Source organism: Scyliorhinus canicula, chromosome 16, assembly GCF_902713615.1.
Source record: "Scyliorhinus canicula chromosome 16, sScyCan1.1, whole genome shotgun sequence".
NCBI lineage: Eukaryota > Metazoa > Chordata > Chondrichthyes > Carcharhiniformes > Scyliorhinidae > Scyliorhinus > Scyliorhinus canicula.
Window position 1 is genome coordinate 22,957,366 of NC_052161.1, and position 27,205 is coordinate 22,984,570.

A 27,205-nucleotide genomic window follows, 5' to 3' on the forward strand; every position below is an offset into this window, starting at 1 on the left:
TCCTGTTTATTTTGCCATTCCATTTTTGATCCAATGGGATGCTTTTCAAAGTTCCAAAGTTTCAATTTTGATTCTGGCAGCATGGATGCAAGATACAGATAAACCTCTCCTGGAAGGCAGAATCAAGACTCTGCTAACGCTATCCAGAAAGGCTGATGTAAACCGACTATCTCTCTCTCCGGAACACCTGTGAGTATTGCATTTTCTAAACTAGTGAACCTGAATAAATGAATGAATCTACAAAGACCATTCTAGGATATGTCAGAATATACACTTCTATGTCGATGACATAATCATCTGGTCCGCCTCCAACGCGTCTTCAGACGCATACATGAACATGGCCTCCGCCTCAACAGAGCCAAGTGCTCTTTCGGTCAGACAGATATCAAGTTCCCAGGGGTCCACATCTCCCAATTGGGTGTGCAACCGGATGCGGACAAGGTAGTTGCCATCACAGCTATGAGAACGCCAGAAGACAAGAAGACGGTCCTCCGGTTTTTGGGGATGGTGAATGTTTTAGGGAAGTTCACCCCTAACCTCATCTCTCATACCACGGCTCTCAGGAATCTGGTCAGGAAGACGACCAACTTCCAGTGGCTCCCTGCCCAAGAGCGAGAATGGAGGGAACTCAAAGCTAAACTAACCACGGCCCCGGTCCTGGCTTTCTTTGATCCAGCAAAGGAGACCAAAATTTCGACAGATGCCAGTCAGTCCGGCATTGGAGCCGTACTCCTGCAACGTGATGAGGCCTCGTCATGGGTCCCTGTTGCGTATGCGTCGCGGGCGATGACCCCCACGGAGCAGCGCTGCGCGCAGATAGAAAAGGAGTGCCTGGGCCTTCGGACCGGTGTTGTGAAATTTCACGATTATATCTACGGGCTTCCCCAACTCACCATCGAGACCAACCATCACCCGCTGGTCAATATAATACAGAAAGACTTGAACGACATGACGCCTTGCCTCCAGCATATTCTGCTCAAGCTCCGGTGATACGACTTCCAGTTGGTGTACACCACAGGCAAGGACCTCATCATTGCGGACGCTCTCACCAGGTCAGTCAACACTCCATATGACCCCGCGGGGTTTGTCTGCCAGGTTGACACCCAGGTAGTGTTCGCGGCCTCCAATCTACCTGCCTCAGATGAATGCTTTGTCCAAATTTGCCGCGCAACGGCGGCTGACCCCCTGCTACAGCGTGCCATGCATCACCTGACAGACAGGTGGCTCAAGGGCCAATGCTCTCAGTTCTATAACGTCAGAGACGATCTGGCAGTAGTTGATGGGGTTCTTCTGAAACTGGACCGCATTGTCATCCCGCATAGCATGCGCCAGTTTGTCCTGGAACAGTTACACGAGGGCCATCTGGGCGTGGAGAAGTGTCGCCGTCGGGCCGAGAGGCTGTGTACTGGCCCGGTATCAATGAAGACATCGCCAACACAGTGCTCAATTGCCCCACCTGTCAGCGCTTTCAGCCGGCCCAACCACGAGAGACACTGCAGCCCCATGAGTTGGTCACGTAACCTTGGACCAAGGTGGGCATCGACCTATTCCACGCGCTGGGTAGAGACTATGTCCTGATCATGGACTACTTTTCAAATTACCCGGAGGTGATACGGTTGCACGACCTCACTTTGTCCGCAGTCATTCGGGCGTGCAAAGAAATCTTTGCTCAACACGGCATCCCGCTCACGGTGATGTTGGACAATGGCCCCTGCTTCACCAGCCAGGAATGCTCCAGCTTTGCCCGGCGGTACAATTTTGCCCATGTGACGTCCAGTCTCCTGTACCCTCAATCCAACGGCAAAGCGGAGAAGGGAGTACACATCGTCAATAGGCTCCTATGCAAGGCTGCCGATACTGGGTCTGATTTCTATCTTTCCTTGCTGGCCTATCGTTCCGTCCCACTGTCCACTGGCCTGTCGCCAGCCCAACTACTCATGAATCATATCCTGAGGACGACGGTGCCATCCATCCATGTACCAAATCTCGACCATGTTCCGGTTCTTCGCAAAATGCAGATGTCTCTTGCGCAGCACAAGGCGGCTCATGACTCCCGTGCTGCTGATCTTCCCGCTCTCACTCCAGATGACAATGTTCGCGTCCATCTCCCAGATGGTGGCTGGTCTGCAACCTCTGTTGTCCTTAGGCAGGTGGCCCCCCGCTCGTTCCTGATTCGGCTACCAGATGGCTCTATTCTGCGCCGCAATCGACGTCCCCTTCGCCTCATTCCACGCGATCCTCCGGTGTTGCCTCACTCCCCTGCTGACCCTGCCACGGACTATGCAGAGCTTCCTGTCACTCTGCCTCCCCCTGACTGTGATGCAGTCCAGCCTGCTCCTGAACTGGCGGCTCTCAACCCACCCTTGAGGCGGTCAACCAGAATTCGTCGCCCACCTCAGAGACAAAACTTATGAACTTTACAAATTTATGCACTCTCTGAATTGTTTTTTGTTGCCTTGTTTGATCGTTTTCCTGGTTTGTATATAATGTTGTTCTCGTTCCTCTTGTTGCATACTGTTTCTCTGCACCGGGCACCTTCCCTTGTAAATAGCTTAGTTTTCATGCACATAGTTCTGTAGATATGTCTTTGCACCCCACACGCAGTTAGGAACATTATCAACACACATTATTTATTGCCACAAACATACATTTAAAAAAAAAAGGGGCGGATGTCATAATATACACCAGTATATCATGGTGCAGACACATACACTGATGGACGTACAGTAGGACCAATCAACATGCATAACACCGCAGCCAATCACCAGTTAGAGCACACTCACTATAATGACAGAGGGCATCAGTTTTCCCACTCATTCGGGATGCAGCCTTTCAGAAGTACAAGAGCTTACAGCTTACAGCACAGATCCTCACCATGTGCTGAGTGATTAGACTGGTTAGGATAGGCTTTAGTTAATCTAACATCGTGTTAACCCACAGTAAGAGTATGTTCAACAGTTTATAGTTTGATAAAATAGTGTTATACTATTTTAAGTGTTGGTGACCTGTATGTGTTCCACGGATCCAGAGCACCCAACACATCAAGATATACACAACAACTTTAATCTGCAAGTTTGCTGGGAAGAAAAGTGTGCAAGAACTATCTGAAACAAATACTCTTTTTTTCCTTTCACTTTCCACCCCTCTGTATTTGTCTGTCTTGTGTGTGTGTAGAGTGCGGGGGCAGGTTAAAGTGGGGATCAGGAATTAATTTATAGTTAACCAGTTGTATTTGCTGCACATTTCATGACAGTTCTTGTCATAAATAAGCAGTAATTATTTTTACATTTACAAACTGGTGACTGTATTCATTAGGCAGCCATAGGCCAAAGACTTTGGGGGCTGGATTCTCCGATCCCTGATGCCAAAATCGCGTTCGAAAATGAGGCGTAGAATCACCAATGATGAAAAAATCAGATATAAGAATCATTTGGTAATTCACTTGTGTTGCGACTCTGGGGCGCGTGGAGCTGGAATTGACCGCACACTATCCCAGAGTGTTGTAACAAGATCCAAGATTTTTAAAAATGTGATAATGATTGAACTCCATTTGCTATTTTTCTGCCCAGTTAGCCAGTCTATTGATACAACCTTTTCTTAACCATCAACTCTGACCTGCGGGAGCCTTTCCTGCTGAGCTCACCAGCAGGAAATGACTCTAAATCCTGCCTTGACAGAGAGAAACTCCCCGATCTTCACCATCAACTCTGATCTGCGGGAGTCTTTCCTGCTGAGCTCACCAGCAGGAAATGATTCTAAATGCTGCCTTGGCGGAAACTACCCAAGGCCAAAAATAACCGCAAAGTGCCGTTAAATAGCGAGATCTTTCATGGCGCTGCAGCTAAATCCGCCCAAAACCACTCATAGATTTTCTTTCGAGTTAAATCGCGCGCGGTGTTTCAGGAAAGTGGTTGCTGATGGCATTTTTTAAAAATTGCATTTATTGCAGCACATTAATCTGAGAGATAGAATTGTCGTCCATATGGGGCGTATTTAGTTGTCAACACCATTTTTGAATGCTATGGAATTAGTAACAGAAATTAATTTTCCTTTTACTGGGATAAGAGGCATGACAGTTTGGATAAATATTGCTTTGGGAATTGTTTGCTAACTGCAAGGAAAGGTTTCCTTGGGTATAATTAGACGAGGTGCCAAACCTCTCTCTGGAATATGGCTATTTGGGATGCCGACTTTTTCTCTCTCCATGGTGATGGGGTACGGTGGAGGTAAAAGATAACCAAAGGCAAGGGGAAACCTACAACAATAAGATGAGGGTGGGCATCAGAATTTGTGGGGGGCTCCAGCATGATATGGAGGAAAGACATGGGAGGGTAAGAGGGATGGTATGGGGAGGATGTGCCAGGGGAGGGGCTGAGAGCATCAAGGAGGGTTTTGGCATGCAAGGGAAAATTACATGGTGGTATGGAATGGGGGGTCGGCAAGCATTGGCATGGTAGGATGGATTGGGGATTGCATAAGAAACAGCGGGGAGTGGGTAATGTGGGATGATATCAGAGAGAAACAGCGGGGAGTGGGTAATGTGGGATGACATCAGAGAGAGAAAGGAATGAATGGAAAGTGAGACGAGAGTGACGGCCTGGGAACAATGGAATGGTACAAGGTAAGAATTTAACGGAATACTGTTGCAGCAAAGACAAGAATTAATGTTTTACAGGGCTCTGATGTCGAAACAGAATTTGTTCCTTGAGGTTCGATTCCACTACACTAAAGAAGACAAATGCACTGTTCACTGATACTCCAGACAAAAATTGTAAAATAACAATAAAGCGATGGATCTGGAAAATATGTGATGTTTAATGTTCGTAATAGCACTTTGTTCATCAATGAGCTGCTGACTATTATAACTATAGCTTAATTTACTATAGCTTCATTTAAATTAATAAAACTTAAGTATCAGTGTCAAATGCCATTGGCAGGATGATCCTCTAATCCTTAATCCGAAGAGCTTTCCTGTAAAATCTGTTTCATAAATTGAAGCCAACACCATAAAATAATATAACAAGACAAGTGACATACTCACCATTTTTCAGGTGCTTAGCTTCTGTTTCCAAATCAAGTATTTTTGATTTTGCATTGATTTCAATTGTAATTGTTCTGTTACTTAGTAGGTCATATTCAGCATTGAATTCTGAAATCTCTTCAACAAATCTCTCCCTTTCGTCAGCAATTTCCTTTTTTTTATTCTCCTATAAAGGAGAAAACATGCTGCTAGATATTTTTAAGACTAAAATTGTTCACAATTTGAAGTTTTGTCAATATTTTGATTTATTTCAAACTACTGCTTTTCTGAGCAAGATTCATGGAATAAAGGGAAATAATTTATTTTTCTTTGCTTTTTAAAAATTCATTTATAAGATGTAGGCGTAACTGGCTGGGCCAGCAGTTATTGCCCACCGTGCTTTGCTCTTCCCTACTTTACTCTTTTATCTGTGTGCTTTGCAAGCATTAAAACAACAGTTCAAAATCAAAGATATTAATTGGGCTGCTCTCGATCTCTGGCAAATAATTGATGCTACGAGAATCCAAGTCACTTGATGAAGTCAAAACCTAGACGCACAGCTTTTCTTTATTCAGCAATTTTATTGACTTGAAAAGTCTTGCAGCTCTCCACCCACACAACTTGGTGTCCCATTATCCCTCATTACACTCTTCTACCGATCCGCGGGCGGGCCTGTGCCGTGGGGGCACTCTATTCCTCTGCATCAGCTGCTATTCCTCCGTGATGGCCGACGCGGAGATGACCCCCCCCTGCACATGCGCTGGGATTACGCCAGCACATGCTGGCGCTCCCACGCATGCGCCAACTCGCGGCGGCTGGCGGAGGCCATTCGGTGCTGGTTGGCATTGCTCCAAGGCCCTTCCACGCCGGCTGGCGTGGCGCAAACCATTCCGGCCGGCCTAGCCCCTGAAGGTGCGGAGGATTCTGCACCTTTGGGGCAGCCCGACGCCAGAGTGGTTTACATCACTCCTTCACGCCAGAGTTGCCCGCCCCGACGATTCCCGCAGAATCCCGCCCAAGAGGTAAAAAATAAAAACTTCTCAGGAAACTTATTAAATCAAATTAAAATATAATTCCTGGGGGTGATGATGCACCCAGCCCCTGCTGATCCCAATATTTATACCATTTTTGATTTTTTTTAAATATATCAATGAAATAAACAAATTGCAGAGGGGTTAAATCCCTCGTAGGGCACAATTAAAATGTTAATATAAGCTTAACTAACTGAACCAAAATGTAATTTCAGGGGGTGATGATGCACCTCAACCCCTGTAGCACCCACCAGTTCGTACGATTATAGAATATACAGTGCAGGAGGCCATTCGGCCCATCAAGTCTGCACCGACCCTTGGAAAGGGGACCCTACTTAAGCCCATACCTCACCCTATCCCTGTAACCCAGTAAACCTACCTAACCTTTTTCTTTTTAGAAACTAAATTATGTGAAGTGAAAGAGATTGGTAAAGACAAATGTAGGTCCCCTACAGATAGAAACAGGGGAATGCACAATGACAAAGAAATGGTTGAGCAATTGAATACTGTGGTAGTCACCACTGGCAGTATTATATGTATTATGGTAAGACACATATACTAGAGGTACATGGGTAAATCCCTGCCTGCTGGCTCCGCCCAGTAGGCGGCGTATAAATGTGTGTGCTCGCCGGTGCTGCAGCCATTCTGGTAGCAGCTACAGGAGGCACAACATCTTTGCGCAATAAAGCCTCGATTATTCCACTACTCTCGTCATTGTGGTAATTGATAGTGCATCAAATACATATTTCCAGTATTCACAAAAGAGTGAAGGGGCTGGTTTAGCACTGGGCTGAATAGCTGATTTTTAAATAGACCCAGGCAGGCCAGCAGGTTCAATCCCCAAACAGGCGCCGGAATGTGGCGACTAGGGGTTTTTCACAGTAACTTCATTTGAAGCCTACTTGTGACAATAAGCGATTTTCATTTCATTTCATTTCAAGAGGACAAAAATCAGGGGCGGGATTCTCCAAGCCAAAATCGTGCTCGGCGCGGGGGCGGAGAATGGGTGTCAAACCAGAGATCGGGTCTGACGCCGCTCCATGGCAAATCGCCAACAATCGGGCGGGCGCGGTCGATGCAGCGCCGATCAAGGACCATTGAAAGAGGCCACTGTGGCGATTCTCCAAGTGCAACTGGCCGATTTCCCGCCGGCGTAGATCTCTAATGGTTCCACCCGGCGGGCACGCGGCGTGGCGGCTGTGGATTCAGTCCAGAAGAAGGAAAAAAATTCTATGGACTAAGGTAACTAACTGCCTTGGCAAAGAGGAAACGAGGTATGACATTGACTCTTTCTCTTCTTACGAGAGTAAAATCCGAAGCAAAGTGTTTTCTGAACTAGAACTGGGAGAGTTAGGCTCAGAAGAAGGTCTGGAGATTCTATTGCGTTTTATGGATAGGATTTATCAAAAGGATGACTTATAAAGTGCGTATGAAGCCTGATCACAATTTGATAAATTTCGGAAAACAGAGGATATGTCTATTGAGCTCTATACAATGGAATCCAGCAGACTATACAAAAGGTTGCACAAACACCACCTAGAATTTCCACAGTCCTTGTTGGCATTTAAGTTACTGGACTGTGCTAGAGTAACCAATATGGATAGGTTCCTGTTTTTAACAGTAGTTAAGTTTGCAGATAATGATACCATATTTGATCAGATGAGAGAGGCCATAAAAAAGTTTCTGGGGAAACATTCAATTCCTCTGGTTCTTATGACACAAATGGGTCAGTCAGCAATAAAGCAGACTGCGGAAGATACTCTACTGACAGGATGGTGAGATAGTATGGCTATAAACAGGTTATAAGAGTATGGAAGGATATTGGGACCCAGAAATTATGAGAACAGAAACCCATTTAAAATCTATAGCAGGAGGTGGGACATGGAGAATGGTAATAGGAAAATGAACCCCAGAAGTGACTGGGGTATGGTAAATCAATGTTTTTGGTGTGACTCTTAATTTGATTATGCTTTCAACTGTCCTACATGTGATAATAAAGTGTATGAAGCTACACATGACACGGAAGAATCGTAAGAGGAAAAAGATAGTGATGAGAAAGAAGGCATTGTCCTATTAACGAGCAGTTTTACTCCGGTAATGAGAGTGTTGGTTGCAGAGTGCTTCAATTGTGCTGTGTTGGACAGTGGCTGCATATCCACTGTGTTAAAATTGACTTGTTAAAATGTTATTTGGACTCTTTTAATGCCGAAAATTGTAACAAGGTTAAGGAATTTGAAAGTTCCACAAGTTTCAGGTTTGGGGATGATAATACCCTGAAGACGCTGAAAAGACTGGTGATCCCTTGTAATATTGCCGGAGTGAATCATTTCATTAGCACAGATGTTGTATCAAGTGAGATACCTTTGCTTCTGAGCAGACCGTCGACGAAGAAAGCACACATGAAACTGGATATGGAACAGAATAAGGTAACAGGTATTATGGTAGCATAGTGGTTAGCACAGTTGCTTCACAGCTCCAGGGTCCCAGGTTCGATTCCCGGCTTGGGTCACTGTCTATGCGGAGTCTGCACGTTGTCCCCGTGTATGTGTGTGGGTTTCCTCCGAATGCTTCGGTTTCCTCCCACAGTCCAAAGATGTGCAGGTTAGGTGGATTGACCATGCTAAATTGTCCTTACTGTCCAAATAGGTTAAGTGGAGTTACTGGGTTACGGGTATAGGGCGGAAGTGTGGGCTTGGGTAGGGTGCTCTTTCCAAGGGCCAGTGCAGATCAAATGGGCCAAAAGGGCTCCTTCTGCACTATAAATTCTATGATTCTACGAACAGTTTATGGAAAGACGGTGGACTTGCAATTTACACAGTTGGGACACTATTGTATTCCATTACTGACAAATAATATTTCAGGTGCAGTTGTTAAGGATGTGCTATTAGCAGCTGGAAATGGGACTTTAACTGATAAAAAGTTTGTTGTATTGAAACGGCATAGGCAATTTGCGCATCCATCTCCTCGGAAGCTGAAAATGTATTAAAGGATTCAGGGGTTAAGGGATGAAGACTATAGTAAGCTGGTAGAATAGGTTAGTGATCGCTGTGAAGTTTGTAGGAAGTACAGAAGGACACCATCACGACCGATAGTAACCCTACCTTTGGCCAGTGATTTTAACAACATTGTGGCCATGGACCTTAAGATCTGGGATCAAGCTAACAATATATTTATTTTGCATTTTATAGATTCTGGGATCAAGCTAACAATATATTTATTTAGCATTTTGTAGATTCTAGGATCAAGCTAACAATATTTTTATTTTGCATTTTGTAGATTTAGTGACCAGATTTAGTTAATCAACCATTGTACGTGGTAAAGAAAAGAGTAATCCTGGATCAGATCATGGAAAAATGGATAGGGACAGGAATGGGCCCACCAGCAAACTTCCTTACAGACAACGGGGGGGAATTTGCTAATGATGAGTTTAGGGATATGTGCGAAAACGTCAAAATTCTGAATACGGCTGCAGAAAGTCCAGTTAGTAATGGCGTGTGTGAAAGAAACCATGCTGTAATAGATGACACGCTCTGGAAAATTTTTGTAGATCGACCAAATTAAAAGTTGAATTCAGCCTTAGCATGTGCGGTACATGCAAAGAATTCGTTGCAGATGTTTGGGGGCTTTAGTCCCTATCAATTAGTGTTTGGTAGAAATCCTAACATTCCTTCCATTTTGGATGACCAGCTTCCAGCTTGATAAGGGACTACAATTAGCTCTGCCTTTGCTGAGTATCTAAATGCATTACAAAGCAGTAGAAAAGCTTTTTTGGAAGCAGAAGTCTCTGAAAGAAGTCGCAGAGTTTTAAGGCATAATGTACGGCCATCAAATACCGTTTTTCAGCAGAGACATAGTATACTATAAGAGAGGCAATTTTAATGAATGGAAAGGCCCAGGGAACATCATAGGCATAGAAGGCAAAACAATTGTTTTGCAACATGGCAATCAGACTACTAAGTACATTCATCAAGGATAATGGGTACAGATTACAAACTTTTAAATTCAGACAGAGCGGACAAACATGATGAGGAACCAGGGTCATCTGGTATGCACATGTTACAGAACTATGAAGACTAGTTAACCACTACAGACAGGGGGTGTGATTCTCCCACCCCCCCGCCGGGTCAGAGAATCGCCCGGGGCCGGCATCAATCCAGCCCCCGCTGTGTTCCGAATTCTCCGCCCCCCCCGAGATCCCGCGATGGGCCGAAGTCCCACCGCTGACTAGCCTCTCCCGCCGGCGTGGATTAAACCACCTCTCTTACAGGCGGGATTGGCGGCGCAGGCAGGCGCCGGGCTCCTGGGGGGGGAGGGGGGGGGGCTACGCTGGCCTGGCCTGGTCTGTGCCATGAGGGCACTCTTTTTCTTCTGCCTTCGCCATGGTCTTCACCATGGTGGAGGCGGAAGAGACCCCCTCCTCTGCGTATGCACCGGTATGACGTCAGCAGCCGCTGATGCTCCGGCGCATGCGCGGACTTACGCCGGCCGGCGAAGTCCTTTCGGCCCCGGCTGGCATGGCGCCAAAGGCCGTTCACGCCAGCCGGCGGAGTGGGAACCACTGTGGTGCGGGCCTAGCCCCTCAATGTGAGGGCTTGGCCCCTTAAGGTGCAGAGACTTCCGCACCTTTAGGGCGGCCTGATGCCGGAGTGGTTCATGCCACTCCAACACGCCGGGACCCCCAGCCCCGCTGGGTAGGGGAGAATCCCGGCTAGGGTTTCTGTGGAGGAACACAATAATTCTGATGAATTAGAGCAGGCCATATTTACGAAAGGGCAACTGCCAAATGTTGGTATAAATGTGACATACTTGCCTAAAGGGTCTAGTCAATGGAAAGGAGCAACTATTATTAGTAGAGCAGGGAAGGCCACTGGAAACTATAAACACTGGCTGAATGTACAGCATATAGGGGAGGGTGTGAAGACAATGGATCGGGAACATGAAGTTCAAAAACGCTGTGCCAGTTCAGATAGTAAATCGGATAGTCAACACGTTCACAGGAAAAGATCGAGAACTATTGAAAGGATATCACACAGCAGGAGGGAAAAATCAAGCAGTAGCAGTACAGAATGAGATACCAGGCGGGAGAGGGGTCGTAGTTTGTCAAGGTCTTAGAACATGGGTAAGACTACAAATGCAAAGTTAGGAGTGGAAGCACACATGCTCGTGAGATTTTGGTGGCTTCCAATAAATTAGATGATAAACTTATCAAAGAGGCCAAACAGCAAGAACTGCATAGTTGGAGTGAATTTGGGGTATACACGGAAGTACCAGATCGGTGACAAAGAGATCAATCCCACAGATGGATTTGCAGGGAAAAGGTTCTTCCGCATAGAGCTTATAAAGCAAAGGCCAGGCTTGTGGCAAAGGGATGTCAAGAAAATTTAGAAGATTAGGATTTAAGGGTACATTCACCTGAGGCAGGAAAGTTTATTTTAAAGATCTTCTTGGCTGTATTAGCCACAAAAGCATGGAAGTGCAAATCTATAGATATAAAAGCTGCCTTTTGCAGGGGAATCAGCTTCAAAGAGACATTTTTCTCCATCCCCCCTAGAGGCAGCTAACACAGAAGGGGTACTCTGGAAGTTGAACAAACGTGTATATGGATTAAATGGTGCGCCTAGGTATTTTTGGTAAGGTTAGGTTTATTAAAGTTAGGCTGTTCCCAGTTGAAAGCAGATCTTGCAATGTTTTACTGGCACTATAAAGGATCTCTTTTTGGCATCTTTAATAATGCATGTTGATGATTTGTTTGTGGGGTGGGCCGAGTGATTTCAAAGCTATTGTAATCTCTGGGTTCTGGAACAAATTCGGGGTTGGAAGTCAGGCTTCCGGTGCATTTAATTATATCGGACTGGAAATTGGACAAAGTCAGGGGCAACTTTACTTCAGCAATCTTATTTGGAGACAATCAGCCCAATAGCAATTAGTGGTGGTCGGGTTTCACAAAAAGACGGGGTGGCTTCAAAGACGGAAAAAGAGCAACTGCGATGTTTAATTGGGTAACTGAATTGTTTAGGTAGACAATCTAGACCGGATGTTAGTTTTGATGTCTTTAGAGTTGAGTGCAAAAATGAATGATCCTAAACCGGAAGACATAATGGGAGAAAATAAAGCATTGGCCAAACTAAAAATGCAGGAGTGTATTTTGAGGTTCCCGGTTTTAGGTGATCTTAGGCACTTGAAACTCATAGTTTATGGCGATGCGTCCTACGCAAATTTGTGACGGGGTTTCAAACGTAGGAGGTTTTATAATTTTCCTTTTGGGAAACAATGGTAAATGTTGCCCCCTTGTGTGGGAAATAAAGAAAATAAGGAGAGTGGTCAAAAGCACTTTAGCCTCTGAGACGTTAAGCCTTGTAGAGGTGGTGAATATGGCCTTTTATATATCCCAGATATTGAAAGACATTTTGGGATTAGGGGGACTGGATAACACACACATTGAGTGTCACATTGACAATAAATGCCTAGGGGAAAAAGTGCACTCTACAAAATGGGTGAATGAGAAAAGGTTAAGGATAGACATCGCCAGTTTGAAGCAGATGTTGGACAAAGGGGAGATAGCAAAAATTAAATCGGAATTATCCGATTGTTTTACGAAGAGAGGGACTAGTTCACAGAAACTTTTGGATATTATTAATGAAGGGCGCCTGTTCCTGTGACTGTTTTTTTTCCTTCCAAAAAAATGAATTGAAAAAAACGGTGGGGTGGGAAGGGAATTGAGTGTGTTTTTCGTTTATTGCATTTTGTTTTTTCGGGGGAAACAAATATTTACCAAATTATATTTTGCTCTTGAAGGAAGGGGAGACTGTTAGGAATGAGTTAAGAGACATTCCAACTACTTGTCAAATTGATGTGAAGACTCCAATAATTGACACTATGTAAAGGGGTTTCAAGTAGCACTTGTGTGGTGATAGAGTTTTGTATAGCGTGTGTTCAAAGAAGATATTCGAGAAAGGAGTAGAACTCCTGACTCTTTACTCAACAGCAGCAGAAGCTAACAAGGGGCAGCATAAAACTAAATGAAAGGGTTACAAAAGGCAAAACATAATACAGATCCGGACAAAATTAGATAGATGCAAAGACCAGCAAAGAGTCACAAAACAGCTTATAAGAGCCACTTAAAAGGAACTACGAAGGAAACTTGCAAGGGGCATCAAAGGCAATAAGAATTTTTGTAATTAGATAAAGGGAAAGCAGGTTGTCATGAGCAATGTAGGCCCACTAAAAGCTGAAAATGGAGATATTGTCATTGATAATGGTGAAATGGCAGACATGTTGAACAATTACTTTGTTTCAGTATTTACAGTTGGAAAGGAAGATAACATGCCTGACATGCTGAAAAAATTAATAGTCAATAGGGGACATTTCTGGAAAGCATTTTATAAAGCCCCACATAAGAGACTGTAACTAAGGTGGAAGCCCACAGTGTTGAGGGCAAATTATTGACATGTGTTATTGGAATATCACTTTAAGAAATGCTTGTCTGCCATTGCGATATCGGACCATGCACCACATTGGGTGGAAGTGGACATGGGGGAGGCGCGGGACCAACGCCCGTTGTGGCGCCTGGATGTAGGGCTGTTGGCGGACGAAGAGGTGTGCAGAAGGGTGAGAACGGGCATTGAGAACTATCTGGGTACGAATGACACAGGTGAGGTGCAGGTGGGGACGGTCTGGGAGGCCTTGAAAGCAGTGATTAGAGGAGAGCTGATCTCCATAAGGGCACACAGAGAGAGGAAGGAGAGGCAGGAAAGGGAGAGGCTGGTGGGGGAGCTCCTAGAAGTAGATAGGAAATATGCGGCGGCGCCAGAGGAGGGGCTATTAAGGGAGCGGCGTAGCTTGCAGGCCAGGTTCGACCTACTGACCACTAGGAAGGCGGAAATGCAGTGGAGAAGGGCGCAGGGTGCGGAGTATGAGTACGGGGAAAAGGCGAGCAGGATGCTGGCACACCAGCTTCGTAAGCGAGATGCAGCCAGAGAGATTGGGGGAGTGAGAGAGAGGGGTGGGGATGTAGTGCAGAAGGGGCAAGAGGTGAATAGGGTCTTTAGGGACTTCTATAGGGAATTGTATAGGTCTGAACCGCCGAAGAGGAGAGGGGGAATGAAGAACTTTCTCGACAAATTGGGGTTCCCAAAGGTACAGGAGGAGCTGGTGGAAGGGTTGGGGGCGCCGATAGAGCTGCAGGAGCTAATTAAAGGGATAGGCCAGATGCAGGCGGGGAAGGCGCCGGGGCCGGATGGGTTCCCGGTGGAGTTTTACAGGAAATTTGTGGACTTGGTGGGTCCAGTGCTGGTGCGAGCCTTCAATGAGGCGCGCGAGGGGGGGGTTCTGCCTCCAACAATGTCGCAGGCCCTGATCTCCTTGATTTTGAAGCGGGACAAGGACCCGGTCCAGTGCGGGTCCTACAGGCCTATCTCCCTCTTAAATGTAGATGCCAAGCTGTTAGCAAAGGTCCTGGCAACCAGGATAGAGGACTGTGTGCCAGGGGTAGTCCATGAAGACCAGACGGGGTTCGTGAAGGGACGCCAACTTAACACAAATGTCCGGAGATTGTTAAATGTGATTATGATGCCAGCAGTGGAAGGGGAGGCGGAGATAGTGGTAGCGCTGGACGCGGAGAAGGCATTTGACAGGGTGGAGTGGGAATACTTGTGGGAGACGTTGGAAAGGTTTGGGTTTGGGGAGGGATTTATCAAGTGGGTAAAACTGCTCTATTCAGCTCCGATGGCAAGTGTGGTAACAAACGGGAGGAGGTCAGAATATTTTGGGCTCCATCGAGGTACTAGGCAGGGATGTCCCCTATCTCCCTTACTCTTTGCATTAGCGATTGAGCCGTTGGCGATGGCACTGAGGGGTTCAGGGGGGTGGAGAGGACTGACAAGGGGAGGGGAGGAACATCGGGTCTCGCTCTATGCGGATGATTTGTTGTTGTATGTGGCAGACCCGGAGGGGGGAATGCCGGAGGTAATGGGGATACTAGCGGAGTTCGGGGACTTTTCGGGATATAAATTAAATCTGGGGAAAAGTGAGGTCTTTGTAATACACCCGGGAGACCAAGGGGAGGGAATTGGGAGGCTCCCCTTCAAAAGAGCAGTTAAAAGTTTTAGGTATTTGGGGGTGCAGGTGGCAAAGAACTGGGGGACCCTACACAAGTTGAACTTTTCCAGACTGGTGGAGCAGATGGAGGAGGAGTTTAAGAGGTGGGACATGGTGCCGCTGTCGCTGGCAGGGAGGGTGCAGTCAGTTAAAATGACGGTCCTCCCGAGGTTCTTGTTTTTGTTCCAGTGTCTGCCCATCTTCCTCCCCAGGGCCTTTTTCAAGAAGGTAACGAGTAGTATCATGGGGTATGTGTGGGCACATGGCACCCCGAGAGTTAGAAGGGTCTTTTTGGAGCGGAGTAGGGATAGTGGAGGGCTGGCGTTACCCAACCTTTCAGGATATTACTGGGCGGCAAATACATCGATGGTACGAAAGTGGATGATGGAAGGGGAGGGGGCAGCCTGGAAGCGCATGGAGAGGGCGTCCTGCGGCAACATAAGCTTAGGGGCACTGGTAACGGCACCATGGCCGCTCCCTCCCACGAGGTATACCACGAGCCCAGTGGTGGCGGCCACCCTCAAGATCTGGGGGCAGTGGAGGCGACACAGGGGGGAAGTGGGAGGTCTGATAGGGGCACCACTAAGAGGGAACCACAGATTTGCGCCGGGAAACACAGGAGGGGGATTCCAGAGCTGGCAAAGGGCGGGTATTAGACAACTGAGGGACTTGTTTATAGAGGGGAGGTTTGCGAGCCTGGGAGAGCTGGAGGAGAAATTTGGGCTCCCCCCGGGGAACACGTTCAGGTACCTCCAAGTGAAGGCATTTGCCAGACGACAGGTAGCGGGGTTCCCCGCGCTCCCCGACAGGGGGGTGAGTGATAGGGTGCTATCAGGGGTCTGGGTCGGGGAGGGGAAGATCTCGGACATTTATAAGATTATGCAGGAGGTGGAGGAGGTACCAGTAGAGGAGCTGAAAGATAAGTGGGAGTTAGAGCTGGGGGAACAGATAGAGGACGGGACATGGGCAGACGCCCTGGAGAGGGTCAACTCGTCGTCGTCATGTGCGAGACTAAGTCTCATTCAATTTAAGGTACTGCATAGAGCCCACATGACGGGGACAAGGATGAGTCGGTTTTTCGGGGGTGAAGACAGGTGTATTAGATGTTCGGGAAGCCCTGCGAATCATGCACATATGTTTTGGGCATGTCCGGCACTGGAGGAGTTCTGGAAGGGGGTGGCAGGGACGGTGTCGAGAGTGGTGGGGTCCAGGGTCAAGCCAGGATGGGGACTTGCGATCTTCGGGGTTGGGGTGGAACCGGGGGTACAGGAGGCGAGGGAGGCTGGAATATTAGCCTTTGCGTCCTTGGTGGCTCGGAGGAGGATCCTGATTCAGTGGAGGGACGAAAGGCCTCCGAGTGTTAACACCTGGTTAAACGACATGGCAAACTTCATCCAATTGGAAAGGATCAAATTCGCCCTGAGAGGGTCGGTGCAGGGGTTTTCCAGGCGATGGCAACCCTTCCTAGACCTCTTGGATCAGAGATAGAAACTGAGGCCATGACAGCAGCAACCCGGGAGGGGAGGGGAGGGCGGGGGGGGGGGGGGGGGGGAGGGGGGACAACGACGAAGGAAGTACGGTAGCGGCGGTGGCACGGGCAAGGCCTGCCCGAGGACGCTGCTAGAAATGATAAGTTGGTCTGACTGGCGGTTCGCCGGCGGGGGGGGGGGGGGGGGGGACGCGCGGGTAGGGGGGGGGGGGATTTTTTTTTTTTTTTTTCCTTTTTCTTGTTAAGTAGGGGGGTTTGACTTTGTTTTGTTATAATTTAAATGTAAATGTAGGGGGGGTTAAAATGTTTGTATTTTGAAAAATTCAATAAAAATTATTTAAAAAAAAAAAAAAAAGAAATGCTTGTCTGCTCAAGTGGCTGCACTGATGTCAGAGTGTGGGTGGAGCTGAGCTCTGGCTCTGCTTTTTAGTTTCGCTTTGAGGAAAAGCTTGGGTGTGTCTGTGTTTTTTAATTTTGTTTTCGTTTTGGAGAAGTTGCAATCACATAAGGATGTGTGTGAATCTCTGCCAGCTTCTGAATGTCCATTTGGTGATTTCAACGTGGTAACTGTTCTAGTAGTGAAGTTAAACCTGATGTCTTTCTGTAAAAATGATTTTTGGCTTATGGATGTTAAAAGGAAAGTTTAAGTATTACTTAGAATGTTGCATTCTTTGGGGTTGTATTTGAATTGATGGTTGCTAAGATGTTCACTGTATGTTTTAAAAAGGTTAACTAAATTCATAGAATAAACATTGTTTTGCTTTAAAAATTACCTTAGAGTTCTGCTGCACCACACTTGTAGAGTGGGCCGTGTGTTCCCCATACCACAATCTAGTAAAAGTCGTGGGTCAGGTGAACTCCATGATACACCTTGGGGTTCTCTAAACCCTGGCCCATAACAAATTGAGGGTTCGTCTGGGATAAAAGTCTATCTATTGGATTGGCTTAGTGAACTTAAAAACAGTGAGGCGTGAGCATATTGTGGTTGCTTTTCAGTTGTGGTATTTCAGTTTAAGTAAGGAGTGTGTTGTGGACAATGGCTCTTTCAGAGGCTCTGAAGTTTTTAGGGGTGGAGATGGTCACACGCAGCACCTTACGGACAGAGACTAAAAACAGGCTTTTAGAGTTGGCAAAAACATTGCAGTTAACATTACCTGAAACATGCGAAAAGATGAGGTAATTATGGCAGTGGCTAAGCATTTAATATTGCCTGAGATACAGTTTGACTCATTGGAAATAGCAAAAATTAAACAAATGGAACATGAGAAAGAATTAAAGCAGCTTGTATACAAAAGAGAGAGAGATAGGAAAAATAAAGAGATAGAGAGGAAAAAGAAAAAGAGAAAGGAAAACAGAAAGAATAGCCCTAGCAGAACAAAAAGAAAGAGAAAGGGAGATATCAGGGAAAAAGATAAAGAGAGAGAGTTTGAACTTCAGAAAAAGGTCATGAAACATGAGTCAGTTAGAATTGGCGGACGTAAAGGAAAATGTACAGTTGGAGGATAGTGAGAAAGAGCGTCAAAGTCGAAGGCTTGGTGGGGATCTAATTAAATATGTCCATGCAGTCATTTGAGAAGGTGAAAAAATCCATCTTAGGTGCATATGAACTAGTGCCTGAAGCCTACACACAAAGGTTTAGAAATTTAAGAATTTGGTCAAACATACACAGAGTTTGAAAGGATCAAACAGAGTAATTTTGATTGGTGGATACGGGCTTTGAAAATAGACCAAACATAGTACTGTGTGCCGTTCTGGTCGCCTCATTTTAGGAAGGATGTGGAAGCTTTGGAAAAGGTGCAAAAGAGATTTACCAGGCTGTTGCCTGGAATGGAGAGTAGGCCTTACGAGGAAAGGTTGAGGGTGCTAGGCCTTTTCTCATTAGAAGGGAGAAGGAAGCAGGTTGCCCTCTGATCCGGCTGATTACTTGGAACGTGAGGGGGCTGAATAGGCCGGTTAAGAGAACTAGGGTATTTTCTCATCTGAAGGGGCTGAAGGCGGACGTGGCTATGCTCCAGGAGACCCACTTGAAGGTGGCGGACCAGGTTCATCTGAGGAAGGGGTGGGTGGGGCAGGTTTTTCATTCAGGATTGGACGCGAAGAACCGGGGAGTGGCGATTCTGGTGGGGAAGAGGGTGGCGTTCGAGGCGGCTGAGGTGGTGTCGGACAAGGAGGGCAGATATATTATGGTGAAGGGTAGGCTGCAGGGAGAGCAGGTGGTGCTGGTTAATGTATATGCCCCAAATTGGGATGATGCCGGCTTCATGAGGCGCTTGCTGGGCCGCATTCCGGACCTGGAGGCAGGGGGCCTGATCATGGGGGGAGACTTTAACACAGTGCTGGATGCCCCACTGGACCGGTCGAGTTCAAGGACGGCTAGGAGACCGGCGGCGGCCAAAGTGCTGAGGGGGTTTATGGACCAGATGGGAGGGGTGGATCCCTGGAGGTTTGGGAGGCCGAGAGCACGGGAGTATTCCTTTTTCTCCCATGTCCATAGGGTCTATTCCCGAATAGATTTTTTCATCCTGAGCAGGGGATTGATCCCGAAGGTGCAGGATGCAGAGTATTCGGCCATAGCGATTTCAGACCATGCTCCGCACTGGGTTGATCTGGAGATGGGGGAGGCGCGGGACTAGCGCCCGCTCTGGCGCCTGGATGTGGGGCTGCTGGCTGATGAGGAGCTGTGTAGGAGGGTCTGGGGAAGTATTGAGGAGTATCTTGATACCAACGACACGGGGGAGGTCCGGGTGGGGATGGTCTGGGAGGCTCTGAAAGCAGTGATCTGGGGGGAGCTGATCTCCATCCGGGCCCATAGGGAAAGGAGGGCGAGGAAGGAGAGGGAGAGACTGGTGGGGGAGCTCCTGGATGTGGACAGGAGCTGGGGGAACGGCGTAGTTTGCAGGCCAAATTTGACTTGTTGACCACCAGAAAGGCAGAGACACAGTGGAGGAGATCGCAGGGCACGGTATATGAGTATGGGGAGAAGGCGAGCAGGATGTTGGCGCATCAGCTCCGCAGGCGAGATGCGGCTAGGGAAATTGGTGGAGTGACGGATAGGGGTGGGAATGTAGTGCAGAAGGGGACAGAAGTAAATGGGGTCTTTAGGGACTTCTACGAGGAACTGTACCGGTCAGAACCTCCGATGGGGAGAGGGGGAATGGAGAGCTTCATGAACAGGCTATGGTTCCCAAGGGTTCAGGAGGAGCTGGTAGAGGGGCTGGGGCGCCGATAGAGTTGGAGGAGCTAGTCAGGGGGATTGGACAAGTGCAGTCAGGTACGGCACCGGGGCCGGACGGGTTCCCGGTGGAATTTTATAAAAAGTATGCGGATCTGATGTCGCGGGCACTGATCTCTCTGATCCTGAAGCGGGATAAGGACCCCTTGCAGTGTGGATCATACAGGCCTATCTCGCTCCTCAATGTTGACGCTAAGTTGCTGGCGAAGATCCTGGCCACCAGGGTAGAGGACTGTGTGCCAGGGATGATACACGAGGATCAGACAGGATTTATCAAGGGACAGCAGCTCAACACGAATGTGCGGAGACTGCTAAATGTTATTATGATGCCGGCAGTGGAGGGGGAGGCGGAGATAGTGGTGGCGCTGGATGCGGAGAAAGTGTTTGATAGAGTTGAGTGGGGGTACCTGTGGGAGGTGCTGGAGCGGTTCGGATTCGGGGAGGGATTCATCAAATGGGAGAGGCTGCTCTACGCGGCTCCGATGGCAAGTGTAGTTACCAATGGAAGGAGGTCGGAGTACTTTAGGCTCTACTGTGGGACCAGGCAGGGGTGCCCCCTGTCCCCCTTGCTCTTTGCACTGGCGATTGAACCTTTGGCTATGGCGTTGAGGGAGTCAGGGAGATGGAGGGGTCTGGTGCGGGGTTGGGAGGAACATCGTGTATCGCTGTATGCGGACGACCTGCTGTTGTATGTGGCGGATCCAGAAGGGGGAATGCCGGGGGTGATGGAGCTGTTAGCGGAATTTGGGGGCTTCTCGAGCTATAAGTTAAATTTAGGCAAGAGTGAGGTATTTGTAGTACACCCGGGTGATCAGGATGAGGGAATTGGGAGACTCCCATTTAAGAGGGCAGTGAAGAGTTTCAGATACCTGGGGGTGCAGGTGGCCAAGAGTTGGGGGACTCTCCATAAGCTTAATTTTACCAGGCTGGTGGAGCAGATGGAGGAGGAATTTAAAAGGTGGGACATGGTGCCGCTATCGTTGGCGGGTAGAGTGCAGTCCGTCAAAATGACAGTTCTCCCGAGGTTCTTGTTCCTTTTTCAGTGTTTGCCCATCTTTATCCCCAGGGCCTTTTTTAGAAGGGTGACTAGCAGCATCATGAGCTTTGTTTGGGCGCATGGGACCCCGAGGGTGAAGAGGGTCTTCTTGGAGCGGGGTAGAGATGGGGGGGGGGGGGGGGTGGCTGGCGTTACCCAATCTCTCGGGGTATTATTGGGCGGCCAATGTGTCGATGGTGCGCAAGTGGGTAATGGAGGGGGAGGGGGCAGCATGGAAACGGATGGAGAGGGCGTCCTGTGGAGATACAAGCCTGGGGGCCCTGGTAACGGCGCCGTGGCCGCTCCCTCCTACGAGGTATACCACGAGTCGGGTGGTGGCGGCTACCCTCAAGATTTGGGGGCAGTGGAGGCGACATAGGGGAGAAGCGGGGGGCTCGATGGAGGCTCCGTTAAGGGGGAACCATAGGTTCATCCCGGGGAACATTGATGGGGGATTTCAGGGTTGGCACAGGGCGGGCATCAGACAGCTGAGGGACCTGTTTATTGATGGGAGGTTTGCGAGCCTAGAGGAGTTGGAGGAGAAATTTGGGCTCCCCCCGGGGAACATGTTCAGGCATCTGCAGGTAAAGGCATTTGCTAGGCGGCAGGTGGAGGGATTGCCTTCGCTTCCCGCGAGGGGGGTGAGCGACAGGGTGCTTTCGGGGGTCTGGGTCGGAGAAGGGAAGATATCTGATATCTACAAGGTTATGCAGGAGGCGGAGGAGGCATCAGTAGAGGAGCTGAAAGTAAAGTGGGTGGGGGAACTGGGGGAACAGATCGAAGACGGGACATGGGCTGATGCCCTGGAGAGGGTTAATTCTTCCTCCTCGTGTGCGCGGCTTAGCCTCATCCAATTCAAGGTGCTGCACTGGGCCCACATGACTGGGACGAGGATGAGTAGGTTCTTTGGGGGTGAAGACAGGTGTGTCAGGTGCTCGGGGAGTCCAGCGAACCATGCCCATATGTTCTGGGCATGCCCGGCACTGGAGGAGTTCTGGAAGGGGGTGGCGAAGACGGTGTCGAGGATGGTGGGATCCAGGGTCAAGCCAGGATGGGAACTCGCGATTTTTGGGGTTGGGGTGGAGCCGGGAGTGCAGGAGGCGAAAGAGGCCAGTGTGCTGGCCTTTGCGTCCCTAGTAGCCCGGCGAAGGATCTTGCTACAATGGAAGGATGCGAGGCCCCCAAGCGTGGAGACCTGGATCAATGACATGGCAGGTTTCATTAAGCTAGAGAAGGTCAAATTCTCCCTGAGAGGGTCGGTACAAGGGTTCTTTAGGCGGTGGCAACCTTTTCTCGACTTTCTGGCTCAACGATAGGGTACGGGGACAGTAGCAGCAGCAACCCGGGGGGGAGGGGGGGAAGGGGGAGGGAAAAAGGGGAGGGAAAAGGTGGGGGGGGGGGTGCGGACGATGACTATGTTTGTTTATTTAATTTAAATTTATTTTTAAGTTCTTTTGTTGTTCATTGGGGTTGGGGGGGGGGGTGGGGGATGTGGTACATGCGTCGATACAGTCTGGGGGTGTTACAGTTATTATGGGTTATTTTGTTGCATTTCATTGTTTGTCGTTATGTTTTATATTTTCTGTAAAAAATTCCGATAAAAATTATATTAAAAAAAAAGAAGGGGGAAGGATGAGGGGCGACTTGATAGAGGTTTAGAAGATGATCAGCGGAACAGATAGAGTAGACAGTCAGGGACTTTTTCCCCGGGTGGAACAAACCATTACAAGCGGACATAAATATCAGGTGAATGGTGGAATATATAGGGGGGATGTCAGAGGTAGGTTCTTTACCCAGAGAGTAGTGGGGGCATGGAATGCACTGCCTGTGGAAGTAGTTGAGTAGCATAGTGGATAGCACAAATGCTTCACAGCTCCAGGGTCCCAGGTTCGATTCCCGGCTTGGGTCACTGTCTGTGTGGAGTCTGCACGTTCTCCCCGTGTGTGCGTGGGTTTCCTCCGGGTGCTTCGGCTTCCTCCCACAGTCTAAAGATGTGCAGGTTAGGTGGATTGGCCATGCTAAATTGCCCTTAGTGTCCAAATTGCCCTTAGTGTTAGGTGGGGTTACTGGGTTATGAGGATAGGGTGGGGGTATGGGCTTGGGTAGAGTGCTCTTTCCAAGTGCCGGTGCAGACTCGATGGGCTGAATGGCCTCCTTCTGCACTGTACATTCTATGAAAAAAAAAATTCTACGAAAACATTAGGGACCTTCAAGCGGCTATTGGATAGGTACATGGATTATGGTAGACTGATGGGGCGTAGATTAATTTGTTCTTAATCTAGGACAAAAGTTTGACACAGCATCGTGGGCCAAAGGGCCTGTTCTGTGCTGTATTTTTCTATATTCCATGTTCTATGTATGAAGCTCTCAGAGAAATTATACTTTTGGAGGTGTTTCCTCAATTCCTAATGTAGTGAGAACTCATGTGGAAGAGCAGAGGGTTAAAACTGCGAGGTTAGCAGCAGAAATAGCAGATGATTATGAATTAGTTCATAAATAAAAGCTTGGTTTCCGATATCAGTTTCAGCCTGTGAGGGATAGAAACTGGGGACATGAGAAATACTCAAGTGGTAGAGGAAAAGGTGATCTGATGAGAGATAAGAAGGAGAGTGCACCTCAGATTAAAAAGGAAATCTTGGAGGGTGGAAGAGACATGAAAAGTTTAAAATGTTTTCACTGTAATAAACAAGGCCATGTAAAGTCACAGTGTTGGTCGTGGAAGAAAAGCACTGGGAAGGCTGATATTGTAAAACAGGATAAAACAGTGGGGTTTGTTAAAGTGGGAAAGGAAAGCCCAAGTCAAGCAAAGGAGGTGCAAAAGATTGTACAACCTGATCAAGAGGTGATTAGAAGGTGCCAGATCTCTTTTAAAGAATTTACTTGTGTGGGTAAAGTTTACTCATGTGTATCAGGAGGAGCAGGTAAAGAAGTCACAATTTTAAGAGATACGGGAGCTATCAATCTTTAATGGTAAGAGATGAGGAGTTATGTAATTTGGGAAAAATATTGCCAGAAAAGGTGTTAATATGTGGAATTCAGCGTGAGAATTGTAGTGTTCCATTATATCAGGTAAGGTTGGAAAGTCCAGTGAAGAGTGGTGAAGTGGTAGTAGGAGTAATAGAGAAACTATCTTCTCTAGGAATACAGTTTATCTTGGGTAATCATACAGCTGGATCGCAGGTGGGAGTGATGCCTACTGTGGTTGGTAAGCCAGTGGAAAATCAGACAACTGAAGTGTTGAAGGACGAGTATCCTGGGATTTTTTCGGATTGTGTAGTAACAAGGTTGCAAAGTCACAGGTTAAGACAAGAGGAGAAAACAAAGAGTGAAGATGAAGCTGAAGTGCAATTATCAGAAACCATTTTTGATCAGATGGTTGAAAAAGAACAAGAACAGGTGGAGGATGAGACGCATATTTTTAGTTCAGGAAAATTGACGGAGTTACAACAGATATAGAAATAAACCGGATGTATCAGAAAGCATACACGGAAAAGGAATCTGAGTGTATACCAGAGTGTTATTACCGTAAAAGTGATGTCTTGATGAGAAAATGTAGACCTTTACATATGCAGGCAGATGAAAAGTAGTATTGTCGGTAGTGTATAGGAAGGAGGTGTTGCGAGTTGCACATGAGGTACCAGTGGGAGGTTATTTGGGAGAAAGGAAAACTCAAGCTAAAATCCAAAAACATTTTTATTGGCCTGGACTACATAAAGATGTAGTTAAATTTTGTTGATCATGTCACACATGTCAAGTGATAGGGAAACTCAAGCAGTGATAACACCAGCACCCTTAATACCCTTTCCAGCATTTGAGGAACCTTTTACAAGGGTCTTAATTGAGTGCATAGAACTGCTTCCTAAAACGAAAAGTGGGAATCAATATCTTTTGACTATAATGGATGTGTTCTACTAGGTTTCCAGAGGCCATTCCAGTATGCAATATTACAGCTAAAAATATTGTGGAGGAGTTACTTAAATTCTTCACTAGATATGGGCCACCCACAGTAATACAATCCGGTCAAAGATCAAATTTTACCTCAAGGTTATTCAAAGAAGATTTAGATCGCTTAGGAATAAAACAATTTAAATCAACTGCATACCATCCAGAAACGCAGGGAGCATTAAAAGGTGACATCAGACATTAAAGACAATGTTGAGGGCTTATTGTCAAGATTATCCAGAGGATTGGGATAAAGGAATTCCATTCATACTGTTTGCAATTAGGGATGCACCTAATGAGTCAACCAAATTCAGTCCTTTTGAACTAATTTTTGGTCATGAGGCAAGAGGACCACTTAAGACCATAAGACCATAAGACATAGGAGTGGAAGTAAGGCCATTCGGCCCATCGAGTCCACTCCACCATTTAATCATGGTTGATTTCAACTCCATTTACACGCTCTCTCCCCATAGCCCTTAATTCCTCGAGAAATCAAGAATTTATCAATTTCTGTCTTAAAGACACTCAATGTCCCGGCCTCCACCGCCCTCTGTGGCAATGAATTCCACAGACCTACCACTCTCTGGCTGAAGAAATTTCTCCTCATCTCTGTTCTAAAGTGACTCCCTTTTATTCTAAGGCTGTGCCCCCGCGTCCTAGTCTCCCCTGCTAATGGAAACAACTTCCCTACGTCCATCCTATCCAAGCCATTCATTATCTTGTACGTTTCTATTAGATCTCCCCTCAACCTCCTAAACTCCAATGAATATAATCCCACGATCCTCAGACGTTCATCGTATGTTAGGCCTACCATTCCTGGGATCATCCGTGTGAATCTCCGCTGGACCCGCTCCAGTGCCAGTATGTCCTTCCTGAGGTATGGGGCCCAAAATTGCTCACAGTATTCTAAATGGGGCCTAACTAGTGCTTTATAAAGCCTCAGAAGTACATCACTGCTTTTATATTCCAAGCCTCTTGAGATAAATGACAACATTACATTTGCTTTCTTAATTACGGACTCAACCTGCAAGTTTACCTTTAGAGAATCCTGGACTAGGACACCCAAGTCCCTTTGCACTTTAGCATTATGAATTTTTTCACCGTTTAGAAAATAGTCCATGCCTCTATTCTTTTTTCCAAAGTGCAAGACCTCGCACTTGCCCACGTTGAATTTCATCAGCCACTTCTTGGACCATTCTCCTAAACTGTCTAAATCTTTCTGCAGCCTCCCCACCTCCTCAATACTACCTGCCCCTCCACCTATCTTTGTATCATCGGCAAACTTGGCCAGAATGCCCCCAGTCCCGTCATCTAGATCGTTAATATATAAAGAGAACAGCTGTGGCCCCAACACTGAACCCTGCGGGACACCACTTGTCACCGGTTGCCATTCCGAAAAAGAACCTTGTATCCCAACTCTCTGCCTTCTGTCTGACAGCCAATCGTCAATCCATGTTAGTACCTTGCCTCGAATACCATGGGCCCTTATTTTACTCAGCAGTCTCCCGTGAGGCACCTTGTCAAAGGCCTTTTGGAAGTCAAGATAGATAACATCCATTGGCTCTCCTTGGTCTAACCTATTTGTTATCTCTTCAAAGAACTCTAACAGGTTTGTCAGGCACGACCTCCCCTTACTAAATCCATGCTGACTTGTCCTAATCCGACCCTGCACTTCCAAGAATTTAGAAATCTCAACCTTAACGATGGATTCTAGAATTTTGCCAACAACCGAGGTTAGGCTAATTGGCCTATAATTTTCCATCTTTTTTCTTGTTCCCTTCTTGAACAGGGGGGTTACAACAGCGATTTTCCAATCCTCTGGGACTTTCCCTGATTCCAGTGACTTTTGAAAGATCATAACTAACGCCTCCACTATTTCTTCAGCTATCTCCTTTAGAACTCTAGGATGTAGCCCATCTGGGCCCGGAGATTTATCAATTTTCAGACCTTTTAGTTTCTCTAGCACCTTCTCCTTTGTGATGGCAACCATATTCAACGCTGCCCCCTGACTTTCCTGAATTGTTGGGATATTACTCATGTCTTCTACTGTGAAGACTGACGCAAAGTACTTATTAAGTTCCTCAGCTATTTCCTTGTCTCCCATCACTAGATTACCAGCGTCATTTTGGAGCGGCCCAATGTCTACTTTTGCCTCCCGTTTGTTTTTAATGTATTTAAAGAAACTTTTACTATCATTCCTAATGTTACTGGCTAGCCTACCTTCATATTTGATCCTCTCTTTCCTTATTTCTCTCTTTGTTATCCTCTGTTTGTTTTTGTAGCCTTCCCAATCTTCTGACTTCCCACTACTCTTTGCCACATTATAGGCTCTCTCTTTTGCCTTGATGCATTCCCTGAC

At 47.1% G+C, this 27,205-nt stretch overlaps 1 protein-coding gene across 2 annotated transcripts in view; it reads right to left on the bottom strand.

The window, feature by feature from the left end:
* Window positions 1-27,205, bottom strand: part of ccdc172 (coiled-coil domain containing 172) — a 116,600-nt gene that overhangs the window by 47,909 nt on the left and 41,486 nt on the right. For both annotated transcript variants that reach the window (XM_038773596.1, XM_038773597.1), the window contains exon 4: window positions 5,042-5,207. In XM_038773596.1, coding sequence (XP_038629524.1) covers window positions 5,042-5,207 — 166 coding nt within the window. The remainder of the gene's footprint in view (window positions 1-5,041; window positions 5,208-27,205) is intronic.